Below are 24757 nucleotides of genomic sequence, written 5' to 3' on the forward strand. Positions count from 1 at the left end.
ATTTCTCTATCGTCTGCGTGTAACCGCAAACTCAACATTTTAAACCTGCATTCACTTCACTATGATCTGATGCTTACGTCACAGTTCTACAGAGTCTATCAGGAGCCATAAGGGTTCCGTCATTACAAACTCACACAACACTACAATGTGCTAATGTTTCACTGCAATTTTCCTAATCCATATAAGTTGTTTTTTTAGAATAATTGATGTTTTGGATGGGGGCTTTCGGATACAATAATAAGTTGGTTGCTCTAGGTCTTTGTTTTCCAATTCGTTGTTCTGCTTATACATGACTTTATCTAGGAATGTTTCCTCCTTAACTAGCTGGTTAGCATTACTTTAACACTTTTGCAATTCATATTTACTGGTTACTCTATTAGCTCATGTTTATGGTCTTGCCATTTAAGCAGACCATTAGCATGTAACATCCTCAGTAAATGATGCTGTAAACTGCTATTACGGGTACCAGAGGTTATAATTCTCCTTAACATGCAATGGATGAAGCTGATAGAAGCGCCTGATACAGCCCACCTCACGTAGCACCCCTATGTAGTTGTACATACACATGCTAGAAGGCTGTACCAGTCCCTACCGCGGCTGTAAGAGAACATGTGATGTCTCCATAGCCTACTATCTGTCTCTCATGGACTTCAGAGCTCTCAAATTGTTGAACCGTTTAATGGTCCCCATTTGATTGTTGTTTAACCTTCCTTATTTCTTTACATAGTTGGGGGCCGCTCAGTAATCCTGTAACTTTTATCACGAACTGCGCAACGATGCATACTAAACTAATGCAATACACTTAACCTTGTTATAATGTATTCATGCATCATATGGTTTAAGCTTCACAGACATTTGCTGTAGCATGAAAACTGGGTTGTCAGTAAAAACATTTAAAAAAGTCAAAAAATCTGATTGGAGCGATGCAGTTACAAGGTCACCCATTTCCATTTAAACACAAACCTAGCTCTTATGGTGACCTCTACAGATTAAATGGTGACCCATTTTTGATGAGTCACCTCAAGAAATACAGAACCCCTGTATGGTATTAACTCATCTTGCTAACAACAGGCCCAACAGCACTATAAATTTAGCTTCACTCTGTCACTGCCACAGAAGTGGAAGAGATGTGTTTGGACTCTCACTTCAGCTAGATACTCACTTGGCCATTGCCGTGTTGAGTAGCTGCATGTCTCCATAGTGGCCATGACGGTTCAGGTCGTAAAAAGAAGGGCGATGTGGTATCTTCCTTACGAGAGGAAACCCCTCTCCCTTATCCCCACTTTCACCTCCCCACGATAAATGGTTTCACCTCCTCACCCTTGTCCTCACACCTTCTGATGCAGCTAGAACGTTGGTGTTTGCAGAGTTCTATGCGTGCCTCCTGCGTGAGTCTGACTGAGAGACCAGAGGAGGTGACCGCTGTGGCTGAGGCCTATGCTGTTGTTACAATAAAGTCTCTTCACATCTGCTTACGTCTCCTGTAGTTGAAAACTAGATACAACAATGGCAATTGAAGACGGGATCATTGACCCTCACCTTTGACAGCGTTAGGAAGGAGACCATGCCTCAACACGCGTGTCAGAATCCTGTTGAAAAGGACTTCTCTCACTGTGGGTTGCCGTGATACAAATTGTCTTTGAGAGAAGCTTAAAGTTGGTTTCGCAGCATAAACTTGAATATGATGTTATAAGCATCATGTCCCAGAAATTCACTATTTCTGGCCTCTCAGCACGCATACCCAACCTGAAAAAAAAATCTATATGTATTTGTGGACACATGGGAAAAACATATTGTCTTTGGAGTAAACTCTGTACGCAAGACATCTCTCTAGAGTAGTTCTGACTAAGCCGTACCAGGTTCATGTAACATTGGACTTGTGTTTGAATTACCACCCAGTTTCACCTTAGAAAGCTCTGTGAAGCTAAGGGGGATTAATGTTCCGAGCCAGTGAAAATGTTCTGCTTGGTAAACAGGAAAAGTAGATCCCGAGCTGTTGCTAAAGCTAATTATTGGCAAAGCTTGTCAGGTGTGTCTGTTTCCATAAACTGTTAATAGCAGGAGCTGTAAACGGGGGGCAGTTGATGTGCTGGCAGTTTCTTCAAGCCTATCATGCTGACAGTCACAACTTGTGAATCACCAACATTTCTCAACGCGATTGAAGTAGACTCCTCGGAGCAACATGAATAAATTAACAAAGAAGGAAAGAAAACCCCCCAGGCCGGTCACACTGACAGGCACAACATTTTGGAAATATTTGCCTTTCGTCTGGGAGCCTGATTGGAGCAGCTCCTGCATGGAGTGCCTCTTTACAAGGGTTGCTGCACACAACAACAACAGATGCAGTTTAAAATACGTATGTCTAGCCCCGTTATATTGGGCATTAAACATTGAACTCTAACGTTCTCACCATAGTCAGTCAACAAGGCAATTGGGCATTTGCCTTAGAGTTTTTGTAGAACTTTCTCGTGCTGCAGTTTCTTCTTCTCTCCTCAGGGAAATTTCATTGGAGGGAGGAACAGGAAGACAAGGAACTAACAAGTTAGGAGGAAAACCTTTCTCTGCTAGCCGTCGGCTCAAGTGAAGACCGTGCAACCTAGAGGAAAGAATTTATACTTCACACGATTTAGTACAGCTACTTGTCATTTCACAATTTCTTTGCAGGTTCCCAAAAGCAAGAGGGTTAAGCTAAGAGATAATATTAGCTCTCTACATAAGTATTTGCAAGTGGATGGTTAAATGTGAATTGTCTTCACAGGTAATTTAATATATTGTCAAGGGAAAGATAGCTACATAGAATGTAACACCTCGACCATTTTTTTGGCTACTCTGGGTGAGCCAATTTTAAAATGGAACACATGGAAGAAAGTGTTCCAGAACTATGCGGTAGTATGTAGCCTCAATTTGGGGTTAGAGAGGAATGTAGCGTTGCTACAACATTATCTAGGAGCATAGAGGCAAGAGATTTTGGAGCATTTGCCTGATTTGGGTGCAAATGATATAAGAGGACTCAATGAATATGAAATAAGAATAAAGAAACTTGAACATCATTTCTTGCCAAAGATAAGCACCATAATGGAGCGCTATCACTTTGGGAAGAGATGTCAGGAAGAAGGGGAAACAGTAGAAGAATTTGTATCTGACTGCCTGAAAGCTGCAAATTTGGGGGAGCGTGCGAAGAGTGTACAAGGACTCAGTTCTAGTTAACATGTGAAATTGAAAGGATACGAGAGGAGTTGTGGCTGAAGGACGATCCACCACTGGGGGGAGTGTTAATTGTAGCCAAACAAGTAGAACACATGATGCAGTGTGTGAGTGAGATAAAACAAGACTATGAGGGGAAAGTGAATGAGATCGTGGAGGATCTAAGCAGTGTTTTAGTGGTTAAAGTAAAAAGTTGCAAAAACTTAAAGTCAACCCGGTAGGATATGGGGGACAACCCATACACATGGTATTTTGGGGGAACTGTAGCATACAAGGACAGATACACAATCACTAAAGTATACGAATATCACAAGGGGTCAATATTCTTGGATGGAAAGCACAAAAGGATCTAGGATTTTATCTTAACCCCAACAAAAAACCCCAAATATTAGTCCAGAGCATGGACAAAACACAAGCGGGTATAGAAGAAGAATTACCTGAAGTTTTTTCTGAACAGTTGTGGTGTGTAAAGCACTATGTTCACAGAATAAAGCTAAAGGAAAATTCACACCTAGTGTCAGCCAAAGTAAGAAACCTTCCCATATCCATGCACTAAGGGAGGAGTTGGAGAAGCTGTGCAGTCTGGAGGTGATAGAGTCAGTAGAAGACACGGAATGGCTTACCCCGATTCTTGTGGCCAAGAAAGGTGATGGGGCTGTACGTTTATGCATAGACCTCCGAGCACTCAACAAAGAGGTAGTAGTGGATAAGTATCCCCTGCCTAACATCACACAAATGATGATTAGGCTAGCAGGAGTCCAGGTTTTTTCCACACTAAACCTGATTTCTGCATAGTATCAGGTCAAACTGCACCCTGAACCCCAAGAACCTGCGGGGGCATACAAGTTTAAACGCATGCCGTTTGTACTTGTGTCAGCAGCCGCAGTTTTCCAGAGAATTATGACCAATATGCTCTAAGGGATCACAGGTGCACTCTGCTATCAGGATGATGTATTAATATTTGGAGAGAACGTTACACAGCATGACCAAAGGCTCAAACAAGTGTTGTTGAGGAGGTTCCAGGAGCAGGGACTTACAGTAAAAACGATAAAGTGCCAAATAGGCTGATCACAAATAGAATTTCTAGGACACAGAGTGATGGCAGATGACATACTATCCAAAACAGAGTTGCAGGATTCTATAGTAAACCTAATGCCCCCAAGAAACAAAGAGGAAGTCAAATCTTTTATGGGAATGCTTGAATTCTACATTAAATTAATTCATAACTTTGCTAGATAAACAAAACATATTTGTTGTCTGTTAAAAAATAGAATAGTATTCGACTGGAGTGAGCAGTGTCAAAAAGAATTTGAGGACAGCAAGGCAGCCCTAGCAAATCCACCCCTAAGCTGAAAGCTTTCATACCAGGCAGGAAAACTGTAATAACAACAGATGCCAGCTCCAAAGGCCAAGGATCTGTCATGAGGAAGAGACAATAGCATTTGCCTCTCGATCTTTGCGTCAAGTAGAGACTAATTACTCAATGCTAGAGAAGGAGGGCCTAGCAGCAGACTGGGCAATCAACAAGTTTAGAATTTTGTATGGGGTACTAAGTTCAACTTTAGGACGGACCACAAGCCACTCATTGAAGTATTTACAAAAAAGGTCTAGACTCGATCTCGAATAGAATCAGGAGGTGAGAAGTGAATCTTCAGGAGTGCACGTTTGGGGTGCAATATTTACCAGGAGTGAGAAACTATGCTGCAGATTGGCTCTCACGCGTCGTAGAGTGCCTACAGGAGGAGGAAGACGGTGTCACCTTACAGGAGCATGAGGATTTTGCTTTGCGAAACACAAAGGTATGTACCATGACCCAAGAGGTGGTAGAATAAGCACGGTAGAAGGAAGGGTTGAAGGCTTACCTTCTCCTACAGAGTGTATGTGAGAAGATGCGGGAGGGATGGAGAGACCAGGACAAACATGATGATCTACTCAAACCATTCTGGATGGTTAGAAAGGAACTGTCCATAGTGGATGAGTGTCTCTTCCAGGGCACAAAGCTAATTCCACCCATATACATATAAGACAAGCTCATCAACTTGGCCTAGGAGGGACATCTTGGTATTACAAAGACAAAACAGAATCTAAGTTTGGATTTTTGGTGGCCAAACATGGATTTGGACATAGAGAGGAAGATAAGGGAGTGTTCACCATTCTCCTCTAGTAACAAAATACTCAAGCTGCATACACCACCCATTCACTGTAGACCACCATCGGAGGGCTTGTGGATGGACATAGCCCTAGATATAATAGGTCCTTTGATGGGAGAGAAACAATCGCCCTACATTCTAGTGCTGGTAGGCCTGTACTTCCGTTGGCCCGAGTTGAAGTTCGTCTCAGAGATCAACACCAAGACAGTTATAGGGTTCTTGGTAAAGGTGTTCCTTAGAGAGGGGTTGCCCAGCTCCATACAAATGGACAACTGGGTCCATTTCTGCTCTCAGGAAATGAAGGAGTTAGCACATTGCAATGGAATAAGACACAAGCTCTGTGCACTATATCACTTGGAGGCTAATGGGATGGTAGAAAGATTGAATAGGACCATCAAGGAGAGCATTCAGTTAGCCAGAGTCAGTGGGTTTTGTTGGAGAGAGGAAGTGATGAAACTTTTGGAAGCATCTAGGTTGACCCCACACCAAACTACCAACGAGACACCGTTTGAATCGATGATGGCCAGAAGACCCAACTCTGTGTAGGGACCAGGGTGGATGAAGTATCCCAAAGGGATGTCAGACTTCACTCCCCATAAGGAAAGATAATAGAGATTCATGGCTGAGAAAAAAGCAAGGTATGGCAGAACACATGGGGTCAGAGACATACGTTTCAAAGTGGGTAATCTGGTTAAGGTCAAGGACCCCGCGGGCAGAGCAAAGTGGTAAGAATTCACAAAACCTAAATGAGAATTGTAAAATTATTCAGAAATGCAGTAAAAACACAAGATGGGAGAATTTGGAACACGGGAAGAGTAGTGAAATACTCTATCTCTTTAACAAGCAATACAACACCAGAAGGGGAATGAGAATGGGTCTATCTGAATAGCAAATGCACCCACAGCATTTGACACAGAGAAGGTCAAAGTTCACATCAGGTCAAGTGGGAGAAGAACATGCCATCCAAGCTTTCTCAAGGATTATGTATTCAACTAAAATTTGTATCACACTGCTTTGAATTGTATCACAATGTTCCTCACTGTTTCACATGATTTTGTGTTTTGTTGTTTTTATTTATCAAACTGGCACTTTTTCCTTGTCTTTTGCACTTTCCCCACCTGGCCATGTTTTTGGTCACTGGAAGTACTTTGTAGAGGAGCGGGATGTGTGGTATCTTCCTTACGAGGGGAACCACTCTCCCTTATCATCACTTTCCCCTCCCCACTACAAATGGTTTCACCTCCCCACCCTTGTCCTCACATTTTCTGATGCAGCTAGAATGTTGGTGTTTTTCTGCGAGGATCCTGCGTGTGTCGGACTGAGAGACAAGATGAGGTGAGCGCTGTGGCTGAGGCGTATGCTGTTTTACTTACAATAGTATCTCTTCACATCTACTTACGTCTCCTGTGATTGACAACTATTTGCAACAGGCGGGTTCAAGGTTTTAAAGAGGAGCAGCCTCTCATGGCGGATTTCCAATTCTGGAGGGTAGGGAGCTGAATTGAACAATCCATTAGCCAATCCCTTAATTTCTTTTTGAAAGGGAGAGCAGACTGGAAGATACCTCAGCATATGTGCTGAGACCCAGAACTGTTGGCTGATACCCCCCGCTCCCCTTGGTTGTCCAGGCAAGTAAGGCAAAAGGGGACTGAGAAAGATGGAGTAAGGTCTGGCAGGAGATGGGCCTCAATCCTCGCCTGCGCTCCGATACCTTATTCTTGTTTTTTAAGGATATAGAGGATAACTTCATGTAAACAACTCTATACTGGAACCAAACCCCAAGTTGAAAAAAGGAAAGTATGTAACACCTTCACATATGAACAGAAATTCACTGTCTCTATGGTTCGCAGTTTGGCTGTTTTAACTATTATGTCGCCGTTTCAACCAAGTTAATAAATACCTGGGACACGAGTGCAGTTTTTTATGATAGCCCCAGCCAAGAATGTTTTAGCCCATTTATTGAACTTCCATCCAAATCGACTCAGTATATATCTTACTGTTTACCCATCTCATCAAGTCCAGGATAAGCGAGGACTGGTTAAACTGAATATGGTAAAACCGAGATTATGGTCCTGTGTGGAGATGACAACCTTTGGGTGCTCTGGCTCTCATATATGGGTTCTTACTGTTGGCAAGTTATCTCTGTAAAGAGCCTGACTTTTCAGATACGCAGGAGACTCTGTACAAATAGATCGCTGCTATGGCACGCTCCTGTTTTTGCCATTTGAGTACTTTAGCACTTCCTCCCTAGTTTGTAGAAGAATAAGAAAATCATGTAGATGGTGTCAGTGGTCAAAGCCTAGACTAGACAATGCTCTTATTTAAAGTGATACAAGCATTTACTAGAGAAAGATTCAGATTATTCTGAATGTAGCAACCCAGCTCACAAGAGTGCTTACAAGTTGTCTCTATGCTCCTTAACCCCTTGCATGCCCGCCCCTTTCCCCGCCCAGTGCCGCGCTTTGTATTAGCGGGCGGAGTTCATGACGAGCTGGACTCGTCATGGGCACAGCGCCACCGCAGCCCATGACGAGTCCAGCTCGTCATGGGCACTGAAGGGGTTAAAGGATTACATTGGTTCCCGGTCCTTAAAAGAGGATCAGGTCTGAGCCCTCGGTTTGCCCCATAATGCCGTTCATGGTGTGAGGCTTAATTTTTTTTCAAAGCAGAAATTACATATCTATGAGTCTTTTGCAATCGTCTGCCTGAATTCACCCTCCGTAGACATGTTTCTTAGAACTGCGGATAAAGGCTTGGAGTTGGGCTTTTTCAGTTCTACTCAACGCATTGTGGAACCGTGTACCTATGTCACTGCATTCTACTGACAATGTGTTATCCTTTCTCAAAAAGCACTAAGTATGCCATTTTCAAGCACTTGCGTATTCCAGCCTTTGGCTTAGAAATCTTTTGCAAGTCACTGTCAAGAAACCATTTAGAGTTTGTGCACTCAATGAACATAACTCAACTAAGGCTCCCACACATAAATACAGAGAGATAAAACGTCATTTTCCTGCCTCTAATAATTTTTGAAGAGGGAAACTACTAGCATTTCTTTCTTCGTTTAGTAGCATCGAATGATGTCAGAATAAAAGGGATGCAATTTAATTAAATAATTTGGGATGAATGTGTGTGTATTGTAATGCTTATGTTTGCACACGAGCATAATGTATTGCATTTGGCTGCTTATTGTATTGCCAAAACTCATCCGAGAATGCGAGCTCATTTATTGGTTAAATAAACGTGGAACTATACTATTTACAAGTTCATTTTTTTACGGTACACAACATCCGTTTCGATAAATGTTTGAAAAATCGGCAAAATAAATATGGATAAATACAAATTGAACAGGAGCCCTAAACATAATCCGCATTCGATCATTTGGATGTAGAAAGTTTGTCTTTTTAGGTCTCGTCTGAGCCAGCGCATGCGCTGCTCTGGCGAGACATTTAGTAGCTGGGTTTTAAAAGTGCTACCCACAGGCATTTGCCGGCCACCAGCTTGCTGTTACGCGCACAAGCGTGCGCGACGTGCACAGCTGCCATCTGGCTTTCTGTAATGGCTTATTAAGCCTTAAAGCTCGCGCGTTAATCCCTACCTCATCCCTTCTCCCACTCCCTCTTTATTAGTTTCATTTTCCTTTCACTTTCGCCCGCCGCGACAATTTCATTTTGATGCTTAGCGCGCGCACTCACCCCACCCCTCCCACTTGTTTACTTCTTGCCGCGAGGCCACGTGTCTGCTCTTCCGGTTTACCAATTAAACTGAGGGTTCCTGTTGTAAACACTTCCAGGTTCGACGTGTCTGGCTTCTATGCTGCATTTCAGCTAAAGAGATTTACAAGTGCATTGACAGAAAAATAATGTGAAATCTCATTGCCAACATATTGCTATTTTTGTCTTCGAAATGATACATTGTAGGCAGCCACGTTTTTTCTGTTTGTGTTGATCAGCTGTTTCATTGGCAGCCTCTCACCCCTATCAGAGCACCACTCTTTACCGCCCTCTCCTGTTGCACTGCACTTCCTCCCCCCTAGAACTTCCTAAGGGTGCCACTAGGAGCCTGGCAACAGACTAGGTCTCCTGTGCAGTGCTGGCAGTCTCACAAGGTGCCTCTGCAGACACCCTCGCTGTCTTGTCCAGTCCTCCATGCACAAAGGGACCGGGATTCCCCTCTGGAACGGACGTGAAGTAGGTGGAGGCAAGAAATTAGCTGTGGCTCTCCTCTCTCACCAGCTAGCATTGGCCTCCCCGTCTGCACTCTCCCTCCTCCCGCCTCATTTGCTCCAGAGCTACAGCTGGTCCGCTGTTCGGCAAAACCCCCTCCCCCCCGCTCTCTACTCCGCAACCTGGTCCCGCTGTTTGTGCCGCTGACAAGAAATGATCAGTAGCACAAGTGTTTATGGTAGGCGCTTTTAGACATCTCATCTTCTAAGTGCCAGTATCACATATGCAGTGTGTTCTTTTTGCGTTTATAGTTCTGAAGGCAACTGATCTGTTTTGCTTGACTATATGCTGTCAATATGTTAAACTATTTTGTGGTTTTTTTTAGTCCGTTTTCATCTGATGTTTACTGGTGTATTCATAGATGCAATAAGCTGCAAAGCTCCCATTTGGTTAGTTTTATTGTATGGAAGTGGTTTTGTGGTAGTCTGGTCCCTCTAAGCATATGTTCTAATCGAGACTTATCAAAGTATGTGATCCTCAGCAAATCCCTGTTTCTGCGTGCTCTCAAACGGCTGAAATAGCATTAATTACAAACAAGAATTGGCATAGCCAATAGGTCTCGCTTTTGGGACCTTATAAGTATTTAGTTATGCAGAACAATATCCTTGGTGCAACAACTGTTGCATGGCTAAACACTTATAAGGTCCCAAAAGCGAGACCTATTGTCTATGCCAATGCTTGTTTGATTTTCTGTCTGGTACAATTTATGTGGCAAAATACCGATAAAGTGATCTGTTTTTATTAGTACCCTACTTGTGAACAACAAAAAATGCTTCCAACTTTGAAATTATTCATTTTCTACGCAAAACATGTTTTGTGTTTACAGAGGCAGTTTCGAGTATGTTAGTGTTACTGCTTTGTAAATGACTTAAAAGTGTTTTGACATTTAAAACAAAACAAAATAGCAGCAAGCAGCTGCAAAACTTGCAACTTTGCTAGGCACTTTTGTAAAAAGAAAAATGTATTCACTCTTCTGTGCTATCACACTTTTTAATTACCCCATGTTTATATTTCACTGCAGAATACGTGGCCTGATACAGTAGTGTAATGCAGTATTATTAAAACTCATTCAGACGTATTACAACAAAAGTCTGGCCCAGTAGCCTCTATGAAAGGAGGAATTCTGTCCAACATCGCTACCAATGAAAACATTATCACTGTGTTCAAGTTAGCACATGATTATACCCCTTATTGTTATCTCAGTGGAAACAACGAAATATGAAAATGTCGAAATCTAAACTGCCAAAACATGACAAAAAAAAATTCACATATTTAAAAGTGTTGTATAGAAAAATAAAAACAACGCAGTCCTTACCAGGCGGCAAGGGTGGCTGACCAAGAAGCAAGTTGAAATAGGGAGGGAAAACCCAAAGCCAAAGGGCGCACATTACATGAGCCAGGTTGAAATGTGGGTGCCATGTGCGGTTAAACAAAGGACGACGGTGGCGCATAGGATTAAAGGCATTCTGGAAATAAAAGGCAGTGAAAGGTGTAATGCAAATACAAATACAATTTTAATTTTAAACGAGGATACTGAATTACAGGATTGTAGGGGTATATTTTTCTTTTTTTCTTTTTTTTATACAAGCACACATTAGCAATTCTGTTACAGGGTTAGCATAGGTAGTACCAATCGCAGTTTATACATCCGTGTCCTGAGACATTATGACACATTTGTTTAGCTAACCCCACATGACATTATTTATTGAAAAAGAGAGAAAGGCAGACATAAAAGGCAGGAAAGCAAGGGGTGAAAGAAGAGGTAGGGGGCAGGCACTGAGAGTTACATTTCTTATTAAATACATCGGACATACTGTGGAGATGTTGGGACATATGTTGGCCCACATAACGGCCGGTGAGGGCTATAATGGTTTCGACCAGTTGAGCCCAGTTAAGTCAATTGTCTGAGTGGTGCGTTCCTAAGGGGGTACCGGAATATGTTTTGTAGACATATCTTGTTTTCATGAAGGTTCATAAGAGTCTAGGTACGTGCCGAGAGATTTCCAAATCCATCTGGAGGCCGGTTTCCAGGGGGAGTTCTGTAGTGCAATGTTGTCCGCTCCTCCAAGATGCGTGATCCAATTGAACAAGCCTTTGTAAGATGTCTTACTTGTGTCTTTCCAGTTGGCGAGGACCATTTTCACTGCGGCTGTCAGTAGAATATCTAGTAGGTCCTTATCGTGTACCGATCTCTATTCTGTGGTCATAAATGCCATTGTGAGGGTGGAAAATTCTTTTGTTAGCGTACAGTCCATTTATAAAAACCAAAGATTTTCTCCCAGAATGCTTTCAGTATTGGGTATTGAAAGATAAGATGAGCTAGGTCCCCCTTTTCCTTGTTACAGTTCCAGCATAATGCGTCCTCCCTGAGGCCTAATGAGAAAAGACGTGCAGGGGTCCAAAAAGCCTTGTGGAGCAGCCAAAATTTTGTTTGTGAGAGCACTGGGGAGATCTTATTGCGTGAGGCCGAGGTCCAAAGTGTGGCCCATTCTTGTTCGTTATGTGTGGTTTTAGTTTGATTATCCCAATAGGCAACTGTCTTGTTATTAAGTTTAGAGGATTTTGGGCGGAGGAGTTTGTAAAACTGTGAGACCTGGTGCCCTAATTTATTATTGACACATACCGGGAGATTGATGGTTGTGAGGCGGATAATTTGGTATTAGACAAGGCCGTTCTGATTTTCAAAAAGTTATAGAATTCAATGTCAGTTAGATTATGTCTCAACTTGAGGTCTGTAAATGTAATGGGGTATGTTTCGTTTTCTAGTTGTTAAGGGTAGAAGATACCTTTCTCTATCCATGTATCGAAGGCTAGGCTTTTCCCTTTATACAGAATCTTACTATTGGCCCAGAGTGATTCCATTTTAGAACCTTTGATGCTATTCTCCAGCTTCTTATCTACCTTTAGTAGCGCAATTTTGGTGTTTTTAAAGATAGACTTGGAGGTGTGGGGGTATCTATTTTATGTTAGTTGCGCCAATGGGCTTAGGTTGTTCAGGATGGCCCTCTCTACCTGTTGCCATGCCAGTGTGTAATCGGTAGGCATTGATATCCAGTATGAGCCTTGTTTTGCCAGGAAAGCTAACTGGAATATTCTGAAGTCTGCTAGATTTACCCCTCCTTGTTTTTTATCCAGTCTTAATTTGTTGATGCTTATCCGTGCTTTCTTCCCTCGCCAAAGGAATTTAGAGATCAGGATATCCACTTTGCGGTGGAAGTCATCCGTGAGGAGGAGCGGGAGCACACTGATCAGGTAGTTAATCATTGGGGTGATCCTCATTTTAATAGTTTCAATTCTGCCCCACCACGTTTTGAATTTTGGAGAGCAGGAGTCCAGAAGTTTCTTAATCTTTTCTAGTAGCATTTTCTCATTGTGATGTAGCGTGTCCATTAGGTCGCTACCAAAATGTATACCTAGGTATTTGATATACCCTGCTTGCCAGGCTAAGCCCGACCCCACTGAGAGATAATTGTCAGTTAGTATTCCATGGGACTTTTGTTGATAGTCATAAGTACTGAGCTGTCTCGCTGATATGCATGATCAAGGGGCACTTTAAAAAAAAATATATAGATGACAATTTTCTCCTTGAAAAATTAATTTCTAAATTCAAAATAAAGTTTTTTAATAGCCAATTGCAGGCTATATTGGCTAATTTCTACTTTGTCCAGAAAGATCCTAACCTCTTGAAGAAGGTTTCAAGGTATTGAGAAGACTTCTTTGGAAGTATGGCTGGGGGCAACGATCTGAACCTATAGAGTATAGCCATTTTGCACAATAATCGGCACTTGTCTATCTCTTGTGATATTTATTCACCCTTCCAGAGGATTGCTGATGCTTACCCCCACCAGAGTGGTGATTGGAGGAGGAGTAAGGTAAAAGGCACGGTTTGGCACCATAAGTCTTGATGTGCTCCCCTGCCTTTTACTGACTTCCAAGGCTGATAGGGTTGTCTTTGTTGTCACTTATAGTACTGCTGAGGCCATTTAGTGGCTTAAAGCCTCTGCTGAAAAAGCAGTGGTTGCAGGGCAATATACCTTTTTCCCATTCTGAGCTCCTTAATTTTCCAACTCTGAGTTAATGTGTTGCATTTCCTCATCATCATCATGGGGGCCAAATAATGATGATCCATAGAAATGTAGAATAAAAATTCTCTGCGGAGCTTCTGACTTTAGACTGTGAGGTGGGGCCAGGAAAAATACTACAAAACCAAGTCTTGACAGTATCCATTCATAATCAGCTGTGATGAATCTGATTCCACAGGAATTATTTAGTTTCACAGCATCATGACCTTTTGACTGACTTCTTTAAAGTCTTCTCGTCTTCTTGAGGTATCCCCATGGCACTGGAGATTTTTCATTGTGAAGAAAAGTCAGTAAAGGCGGTGGTAGCTTCAGTAACAAGAATAGGAGAGGCACTGGTGAATCGTGATGCTATGGAGAAACTGTATACAAATACAAACTCTCCACAGGTGAAGTTGGTCTTGAGAATACTCCCCTAGAGTACTCGCAGTTCGATGTGTCTAAGACCCTTTCTCCTCTTCAGTTTACACACCCACTCTTCCAAAAGGTGCTGAGATTTACTTCCTGTTAACCTTTGGAGATTCAGTTACTTTATCATTTATTTACTCAGAGACTCCAATATTAAAGGGCTTCTTGAAGGGGTACCTGCTCTCGACATTGAGAATGTTGAAGCCCTGCCTGTCCTCTAAGTCGCAGAGGTCGAATGGGAGCATCTGCATTTCTCTCACGATCTTCCTCTAGATCTTCCTCTTGCAATCTATTCCAGCGCTGCAACAAGCTTTGATAGAGCGGGGTTCTATCTCTGTGTTCGTCAGACTCTTGACGTCTTTGTTGGTTTTACTGAAAGCAAAGCAGCCTGATATTTACCATCCTCCTGGATATTTCTTTTTTTTTACAGATATGATTATATTTGTGCCAGTGTCATTGACTTGTGTGCCTTTTTCCTGCCACAGGCCGGGCACTTTGTGTGGGGAGATGAAATTAACAACAAAATTATTATTTGTTCTCTCAGAAAGCAAGGCAAATATACTCTTAGGGGCCTATTAGGATGGCGGGCGATTTGCTCCCACCGGGCTGGCGGTAGTCACCGCTGGCCCGGCGAGGGCGAACCGCCCGCTATCCACACCAGAAAGAACCCCCGCCATATTAGGATGGCTGGGGGGTCCGCGGCGGACGGAAAGACCGTCCGCTACTTTTACGCCAGTCGACTCGTCGACTGGGTGGAAAACATGTTTAATATGGTGGCGGTGTCTGCAAGACACTGCCATCCATATTAGGATCTTGGCGGAGATCAGCCTTTCCATGGCGGCGTTGCCGCCATGGAAAGGCATGCGCCCCCAGGAGGTTGGGGGGTGCACATGTGGGGTATGGCAAGGACAAGGTGGCAGGCACCACGCGGTGCCTATCACCTTGTGCATACTAATGCACAATATGCATTCCCAGCAGTGTGACGGGCGGTGCTGTGAGCTCCGCCCACCACAATGATGGGAATGGGGGATGCCACGGAGGCATTCTAATTGCACTTGTGGGACTGCCGCACCCATGGTGAGCGGTCCCGCATTTCGTAACTGTGTCTGCCCGCCATCGTAATAGACCCCTTAGTCTCAAAAGATCGTCCAGTGCAGTGATCCAGGAACCTGTCACTGGGCGAAGGAAAAAAGAACTGACCTAACTGTCACAGGAAGGGCATGATGACATGCTGATGGGGTGTAGCTGTGGCCTCTCTGGTTTGTAACCTACATTGCCTTTCTTTCTTCTCTACCTTCTTTATAGGTGGTTTGTGAACGAGTTTTGTTCTTACTTTCCTTTAAATAAAGATAACTTTTTATTTTACAATTGGCTTTTTTGTTTTAAATCGGTGAAAATTGGCCCCATAGGCTGTCAAAACTGTTTGGTTTTTTTTCATTTTAATTTTCAACAAAAAAGTGCAATGTATATATTTAAACTAAAAACAGATGTGGTTTTGATCCCGAATGTAGGTTGTACAGTTCAATGCATTCGACTTTAATGAATATTCTTTTGGAGAACTAGGAATTACAGATGCGGAGCTATTCCTTCATTATTACTGTAAAATAATGCAATACATCAGTAATGCTGTGTTCATGATGCAAAGTTTTCAACGATAAAAAATATATTTATATGCCACTTAAGAATGACTGCACACCTCTTATTTTTAACCCGTCACAAAGCCAGCAGTTACACTTGCTGCACAACAACACTTTTCTTATATTCATAAATATATCTCTATGACATTCACAAAGCCAAACATGCTGCAGTACACCCCTTGCAGAAAGAGATTGTCTAATATTTATGAATTTATTGAAGATCCTCATTTTAATGTATTAGGATTACAAGTAACATTTTCTATATTAAGCAACGTTTAATTCATTTCAGGTTCTCATTCTTACATAGAGCATCATCGAAAACTGGATGATAGAGTATTTCAAAATATAACGGGAGCCAGTCACATTGCGCAGCTTGAAAACCAATTGTCTTAATGTCCTTTTTCCATGTGAGGTGTTTAAAACATTTCTTTATTTTGATCTTATCAGTATGTCTTGTTCCTGCTCTAGTTTTTGCTTACTATTTTTAATTCTTCCATGCAAACAGGTGTATATCCATGTTCCAGGTGCTAAAAAGTTGATGATCGAGCTACCGTTGGTGATTGGCACAATACCGTTTAATGGATTTGCCAGCAGGAATGTGAGTGCAACTAGCCACTTCAGCATGGATATGAGTTGGCTTGCGTTGGCATTACCAGAAATACCTGAAGGTAAGGTTATTTTCACCACAGTTTTGTTAGCAAACATTCTTGTAAGAATAAAATCACCTGTACTTAGTCAAGAATAATTTTTTCACCAGTGTCATACAAACTACCATTACATAACCATTAGATTGGTATTTAGTAAATTGAAAAGGGATTTTGCATTGCACTGTGGAAGCGTGAGTGTAGGAGGTATCAGTGGCTCAACCATGAGAAAAGGGAACTAATATATGCCGTGTGGGAGGATCAGGGTGAAGCACACAGCCAAGCGATGTGTCTAGGAGGAAGAAAGCTGAGGGTCTCCCTCTGTGTCGGAACACTCACTTTAGGGGAGGAAGCCAATAGCTCCTATGCAGGGGCCTCTGACAGCCAGCTGACCTTGAGTTCTCAGGTTTCTGCAGTAGTTAGATCCTGCTTTAGTCTTTTAATATCGGTGAAAAAATGTCTTCCCCTGCTCCATTTACAGGCGCAAAAACTGTTATACACGCACTTAACACACTTCGCCCCTGGATTATGCTAATGCATTGTCTTTAGGTCTTCCTGCCTATTTGCTTACAAGGATGTATGTGGTTCAGAATGCAACTGACGGGCTTTTATTGAAGGTTCTGCTTACCTGAAATAGCTGCATTGGCTACCTATCGGGGAGAGGATTCCATTAAAAACCTTCCTTCTGGCCTACAGGGCTTGCTATCATATGGGTCCGTGATATCTTTCAATCACACTCACTCATTATCTCCCGGCCAGAACTCTGCTCTTCTGAGACTGGGTTATTCTGTCTGCCTAGATATAAGAGTATCAAGTGAGGAGGATTGTCCACTTCCTATCTCACGGCTCACTCTTTGAATCTCCTTCCACTTCATCTGTGCAAAATCAGGGGTAAAAACCGCTTTAGGAGGTCTCTCAAAACCTGGTTATTTGAACTTCTGAGCAGGAACTGGTAGAATGCTTGGCAGTTGTGTGAGTGCCGTCAGTGCCATGACACTACTGCTCGAGTAGCTGTGCACTCTACAAATGCATGATTGATTGAGGTATCCCGCAGAGCTTGGTGACACAAGGTTTGACAAAGGTTTGTTGATGTATTTCTGGTGCACGGTGAGCTGCCAGTGAGATCTGTGGGATAAGTAAAAGAAATGGAGTGAGTTAATGAAAATCCCCTTTGAAGTGAGAAATGTAAAAATTGAAGAAAATCTTGTACCGCACTTGAGGCGTATTTAACGTAACTGGCATAAAGTGCAAAATTAGTATTTGCTGTGCTTTATTAATTAAATAATGTTATAACAGTGGTAAAAGGAGGCACTGTCAGAAGAAGAAACAGGGCATTAAGATTAAAAATTCTAACTTACAGTGGTGGACTGAAAGGCAAGTGGAGGTAGGTCAAAGTTAGTTGTATGCCGGGCATAGGTGTATATGCCATTTGCTTTGGCATATCCTTCTGTCTTTCAGTCAGCACCTATTGTAAAATCACTAGATTTCCCTGTAAACAATTTCAGTTCTGTAACCCTGCATGCATATTGAAAGAATATTTGGGTGCAAAAATTGGTAATCTATAAAACTGCTAGCCTTCTAAAGAGGCTGTAAACGGGCAGTTTGCTTAATAAATTAAATGCAAAGTAATTAACCGAATTGGCAGAAAGGGGATAGTATTCCTTTAGCAAGAGCTCCTCATCGTGTCCTTTGGCCTGAAAAGGAGTGGATGAAACAAGAATGCACGCCAAGTTCCAAATCCTACAAAGTATTGGGCCTTTTATCAAATTTGTAATCAATTTGTTGGAAAATGGAATTTACAGTTTGAATAATAAGAGTGTGGACAGGATTGACGCGCTGAAAAAGTGTGCATATAAATGGTGAGTATGTAGAATGGCAGGTGCATGCGTGTGTGTGGATTCGCAGATGTGTCTGTGTCGAGACAGAGTTGGATTGAATGCAGAGGGTGAGTGGCCCTCGAGCTCAAAATTAGCGCTGACCAGACAGTGTGGTCGCTAAACAAAGGGAACCCTTGTTTGTGCATCGGTGGTGGTTTTGCTCAGCCCTCACAGGGGAGACAGAAGGACTCCACCGCCCAGACTGCTTCGCGGCAGGAGTCGCATCACTGACATCGCGCCAAGCAGCGCTTAAAACCGGGGCCGGGCTCCCGCAGCGTGGGACGCGTGCGGGGGTGCCTGGGCAAAGCCCTGGCCAAGGGCGGGCCTGTCTGCATCCGTCCGCGGCCGGTCGAGGCTGGACTGGGCCACACTATTAACAACTGGCTCTAATATTCTCCCACAAGGTACTGTGACATTGGCTTTTCTCTGCCTGAATCTGATATATTAATATACCGTGCTGTGTCGATAAGGCTATTCAGGCTTACAGGATTAACAGATCTAAACCCGGAAATGGCCAGTGGGTAGTGGGGACATTGGATGCCTTCCTGTTAAGGGCAGAGTCTGCTCTGATACATGAAATTCAGCTGACCGAGCGTAGATTGTCCCTAGATCTGCAAAATCTTCAACAACGAACAGTCCCTGTGACATTGGTTTATTCTGTCTCCCCTGTAACCCCTATAACCCATGTGTCACAATCTAATCTGGTTATCCCACAAGCAGAGGCCAGACGGTCTCCGGACTTTGATAATCCCGATGGTCCAGGTGAACCTGATAAATCTGACACCCCACTGAGGCCAAACGTGGTCACACGAGGACAAAAAGCGAAAATCAATCATGGGAACAGTCTTACACCTCCCCCGAAAAAAAGGAAGGGACATGTTCCGAATAAACAAAACAAACCAAACAAGCAAACCCTTTCCTCTTCCAAGCTTTTGGGCCGTAGGAGCAAATATGTTGAGACAGGTCGCAACCAAGGGGGTTACCAAGGACAAGCACTGGATGATGTGGTACATATAGAAGCGCCAACCACCCAAGAGTTGGAAGACTCTTTTATGAAAAAATGAGAACACTTAGACCCTATTTTAAAAAAGTGAACTGAAATTGAGGTACGGGTAAACTGTCTGGTAAAATCTTTACCTAATACTTCTGTATCTTTTATAGGCAGTGGAACAGATGTGGCTGTGGGTGTTACCAGGGACGAAGATGTACAGCATTCTGATTCTGATCCTAGATTAGTGAACCAGGTTGATTCCTCCTGTTCAAGGGCTGCACACCAACCCACAAATGATTTTGATATACAACATCGTCCAGAAGGGCCAACATCTAGGCATGATCAGATGGTACATAATTCAAGAAAAAACCGGACAGTCAAGTCTAGCAATTTTTCGGTAGAAGGACCCCGAAACACAGGAGCCATAAATATTCAATCCTGTGGTCAAAGATATCCTGACCCTAACTTACACTTACCCCCAAAAGCAACACCATATATTGTGGTATTGGCCAATGTTCTAACATTAGTAACTGGAGTTATGGAGCACTGGTCAACCCTGAGGAATAAATCCCTTCACTTCCTGAGTGCTAGAACAGGCATCAGCAATAGTTTGCTATTTACAGAATTTAAAATGGCCCGCCGTATAGGATGGGTGGGGAAATCTAATAAATCATTTCAGGGAGATTGCATTGTCTTGACCTTTAGATCTCCAGGCTTGGTTAGCACCATACTAAATAGGGTGGATAATCGCTTTGAAGCATGGAGGCGATGTCTGTCCTGCCTTTGGGATTTTTCTACCATTCATTAAGAGCTAGCTGGCATATTGTTGAAGAAGGTAGACCTGTAGGGGCACAATCACACTTTCCACTTCCTTCCTGGTTTCATCCCAACCGCTATGAGGCTTTGAGTGATCTTGCAAACGTTGACTGACTAACCACAGCCAGGAATAATCCAGGGGAAATTGTTATTTCTGTCACTGTTTCAGAGACTGTTATAATGGATTCAGGTTGCATAGTGGCCACATCACCTATACATTGTCAAGATATCAGTTCTTATTCTCACCAGCATCTGCACCCAGAGAATGCAGGTGGTATAAGGATGGATTCCAATATCGAAATAGATGATTTAATTGTTAATAATATTGTTTGTGAAGAGCCTCTGACTTGGGGTCCTAATGACAATGATTTTGTCCATGAAGCACCTGGGGTTAAGAATATCACTATAGCTCCCTTCAGGTTTATATCATGGAATATTGCGGGTATCTCCCCAAAACTAACAGATGAGGTCTGGTTGCAATATATGAAAACTTTTGATATTATTTGTCTCCAAGAAACCTGCAGTCGGGTTGATATCACAATTGATGGATATTGTTTGCTAAATAAACCCGCAAACCCATCACCAGCAAGGAGGTCTAGTGCCTTTTATTTCACTTATGTATGATTTAATTAGGATAGAGAGCGTAATAGACTCCGACTGGTACCAGCTTATTTTTATTTTTAGCTTAACTGACTTAACAATTTTAATAATTAATTGGTACTACAATATCTTTGACCCTAATATTAATGAGGTCATTAACACACTAAAAGAGGAGATTGATAATGTGGCCATTAATCATCAACCTTTGTGTTTAATCTGGGTGGGGAACTTTAACTGCACCATTTGTCCGTACAGCTCACACAAAGTGTGTGGGGTAGTTGATATAAAAAAACAATTTGTGTCGCATTTTAAACATACACCTCTGGGCGACGCACTGAATACCATAATTTTGGTAAATGATCTTTGTATGATGAATACCGTGGTTAGTAATCCCTTTGCGCAGTTTCCAACCTACCAGGGGGGAGGTAGTACGAGTGTAATTGATTGTATACTAATATCCAGCAAATACACATGGTTTGTAGATAGCTTTGCTGTTGAACCACACCCCTCTAGTGATCATAATCCTCTTACCTTATCAATGTATGTCACAGCACAGAAAGTCAGAGGAGATGAACGCCCGCTAAAGCACAACCGTAATCAAGGGGTAAGGCTGAAATGGAGCTCGGTAGACTCAAAGCAGTTTGAGGAGACTATTCTAAAAGAAAATCAAAGTAATTTTATGACCTGCCAAACCATTGACTCCTCCTCAGACATGGTAATACAATCTTTCGAATCAATTTGTGCAAATCTGGCCAAAAACTTAAATAAGTCGACCAGGAAGCGAGATTTACATGAAATTAGATGGTTTAACACTGAGTGTTGTAAGACGTAAAGAGATCTTAGGAAAGCCCTGAAAGCAGTTCCTAGGAACATGGTTGAGGTAAAGACAGCGAGACAGAATTACAAAAAGTGTATTAATTCTAGGAAAAACGAATAAAGAAGAATAGCCTGGGAAGACCTAGAGAGAGCCAGCTCCCTTAAAGACTCTTTAGAGTTTTTGGGAGGTTATAAACTGTCCACTCATCTCTACTGATGCTAGGAGCATGTTTTCGACCATAACAGGGGAAGCGTGGGAAGCCCATTTTCTAAGCATTTTCAATCCTCTGGGCATACCAATAGAAGAACAAAGGAATGAGACAGTTATTGACCCACAATCTGCCAATGAATTAAGTCTATCCCTCTCCCTAAGTGAAGTTAAAGATGCGATAGCCAAGGGCATATCTCTAAAAGCGCCAGGACCAGATGGGGTTCCCCTAGATTTACTTAAAAGTAATCTTCAATTATGGGCACCTCTACTACTTAATGTTTTTAAAGCGGTAATAGTTGGCCACATTCCATCATCATGGAAGGAAGCAGTGGTAGTACCAATTTTTTAAAAAAGAAACAGGAATGACCCCACATGCTTCAGGCAAATTTCCTTATTAGATGCCACTTGTAAAGTCATGGGGAGGGTGATTTTGGCACGATTGAAGTCGTGGGCAGATGCATCTGGTTTGATAGCCAAAACCCAATATGGGTTTAGAAAGGGGATGGGAACAAATGAACAGTGTCTTAATTTTTCCCTGATTATGGGCACGTTCATGAGGGCCAGGGGGGTTTCAATTCACCTGGCCTTCATGGACTTGTCCAGTGCTTTTGACACTGTTAGTAGGGGAAATCTATGGTCATTGCTGGGGGAAATGGTTTTTGAAGAACCCTTAATCACCCTCCTATGTAGGTTGCATGAGTCTACTTCTGTAGTGGTTCGTTTTGGACCAGGAGGAGAGAAGACCAGGCCGATTGCCTCCACGGAGGGTGTTCGCCAGCTTTGTATCCTGGCCCCCTATCTATTTCTTATATACACAAATGGCTTAGAGGCATTCCTGATCAAGCAGCAACTGGATTTTCCAAAAATAAATGGCAAAATGGTCCCCTTGCTATCATATGCCGATGATACAGTTTTAATGACCTTGACGGCCAATAGCCTACAAAAAGTCCTGACCACCTTCACTGATTTTATGTTAGCCCTGGATCTCAAAGTGAATTTTAGCAAATCATTTGTTATGGTCTGCGGCCTAAAGAAAACTAAAACCAGGAAATTTATGGTTAAGGGAAAAATTATCGAGAAGGTGCCCAGTTTTACTTACTTAGGTAATGTTTTTAACAATAAATTAAACTGGGATGACCACTTTATGGCAAGGGCCCAACAGACTAGTAGACTAATAGAGGGGCTTTTCCGTTTTGCCTGCAAATTGGGATACAAGCAAGTAGCAGAGATGATAACTTTATATAAATCAAAATGTTTATCTGTAGCCACCTCTGGGGCTTCCTCGTTCTCTGCAGAGAAGCTGTCAGATTCAGATTTTAGAGAATACATTTTTAAAAAGATTATTAGTGATTCCTAGTAGCTCACCAACATTATTTTGCCATTTATAGGTGGGCCTGGATATGTGAAAGACAGGATAAATATTGGCCCACTCATCCTATGGGGGAAAATCTGGTCCTCAGAAGACCTAACATTCTCTAGGAGTATACTTAGGGATTGTATGAACATGGACAATGCAATGTCACTCCTTTGGCGCTCATATGTTAAGAACACATTCCGTAAGATTGTACTAGAAGAATATTACAATAGCCCAGAAATTATTCAGAACAATTGGAAAATGGTTATTAAAAATGCATACCGCATTGAAATAAGTATGCCTAACCAGGATCGGGGAATGTTGGATGGTGGGATGCCAAATCATCAGCAATTTTGCCTGTCTTTTACTTTGCACATACAATCGCGTTTTCTGATGACTAGACGAAGACTTGGCACATTGCACTTTTTAGTGGCCTATCCTAAACAGGTTAGTTGGTGTGAGAGACTAGCCCCCTGTCCATGCAACAATACGGCCAAACAGAGCACAATGCACCTTATGTTATTTTGTTCATTGTATGCAGTACCTAGAGCACGCTTTATAAAGCCCTTATTGAAAGCGATTCGGCCTTGTTCCTATATGGAGGGCTTTGATCACTTGAGATCATTATCTACGGATGCAATCTTTAGTGCAGTGCTTAGCTTTATCAGAATACCACTTTCAATCCGAAAACGCTACGATGTTTGAGAGGAATCGAAATTTTATATTTATTGTAGGTCCTTTTAAGAATCAATTAAATGTATAAATTGTGTTATCGAAGATTGGGATAATTTTAAAACTGATTGAGTTTTGCTGGTATATTAATAATTATTGGAGAGAAGATGTTCATTCCTTATAAATGTTTTTAACTGTATTTTTTTGTTATAAATATCTTGTATGCAAACTTTTTTTGAATGCCGGGGGTGAGTATATCTGTGAAGACTAGAGATGAGTGTGTACAGAGAGAGAACACATGAGTGTGTGTGTGTACGGGATGGTATCTTCAGGGTTGTTTTGTGTGTCAATGCTCTGGGTGAGGGAGCATCTGCATGTGTGCATGGGGTTAGTGTTTGGAGGCGTTGGTGGTACATGTGTGTATTAGTGAGGCCATGGGGTGAGTGTGTGCATGCTGATGATGAATGTGGGTGCCTGTCCAGTATGTGGATGGCAGGATGAAGTGTATGCGAGTGCACAGTTTGTGTGTGTAGTTGTATATTAGAGTGGCTGGCTTTGTCTGTGTCTACCAATGTACATCAGGTAGAAGAGTGCAGGAAAAAGAATGCATGCCTGTCGGGAGAGATTGAGTGAGAGAGAATAAATGAATGAATATGAAATATGGTGCATTCCTGTCCTTTCCCCCTGCGTTGGCGCACAAATTGCTGCCGAACACAAACATAGGCAGAATTGTTTTTGTGCAGGAAGGGGCACCTTCCTGCAAAAAAGAATCCGGAGAGGGGTTTTATTCTGCAGCACACATAGAAAGAGGAACACACATAGAAAGAGGAAAAACAAGGATAAATGAAAACATCTCTCCTCGTTACACCTGCTGTGGGAAGGCATAAGGTTTTGGCTCTGCCTCAGGTTTACATTGTTTTACAAATCTGGGGCAGCGTCAAAATCCATAAGTGTTGCATGAGAACACCCACTGCAATGCCTATGGAACGCCTACTTGACATAGTGTAAGGCAACGTAGCAACTTGCGCTGCTTTGTCTTACTCCTTATCTATAAGGCCATGCAAAGCCACGCAGA

The 24757-nt window shown here is 42.4% G+C and overlaps 1 protein-coding gene across 2 annotated transcripts in view; it reads left to right on the forward strand.

Annotated features, from left to right (window-relative positions):
* Positions 1-24757, forward strand: part of ARRDC4 (arrestin domain containing 4) — a 293969-nt gene that overhangs the window by 247653 nt on the left and 21559 nt on the right. For both annotated transcript variants that reach the window (XM_085644504.1, XM_085644505.1), the window contains exon 6: positions 16207-16369. In XM_085644504.1, the coding sequence (XP_085500630.1) occupies positions 16207-16369 (163 nt within the window). The remainder of the gene's footprint in view (positions 1-16206; positions 16370-24757) is intronic.

The sequence above is a fragment of the Triturus cristatus genome, chromosome 3_1 (assembly GCF_964204655.1).
Source record: "Triturus cristatus chromosome 3_1, aTriCri1.1, whole genome shotgun sequence".
NCBI classification, from domain to species: domain Eukaryota; kingdom Metazoa; phylum Chordata; class Amphibia; order Caudata; family Salamandridae; genus Triturus; species Triturus cristatus.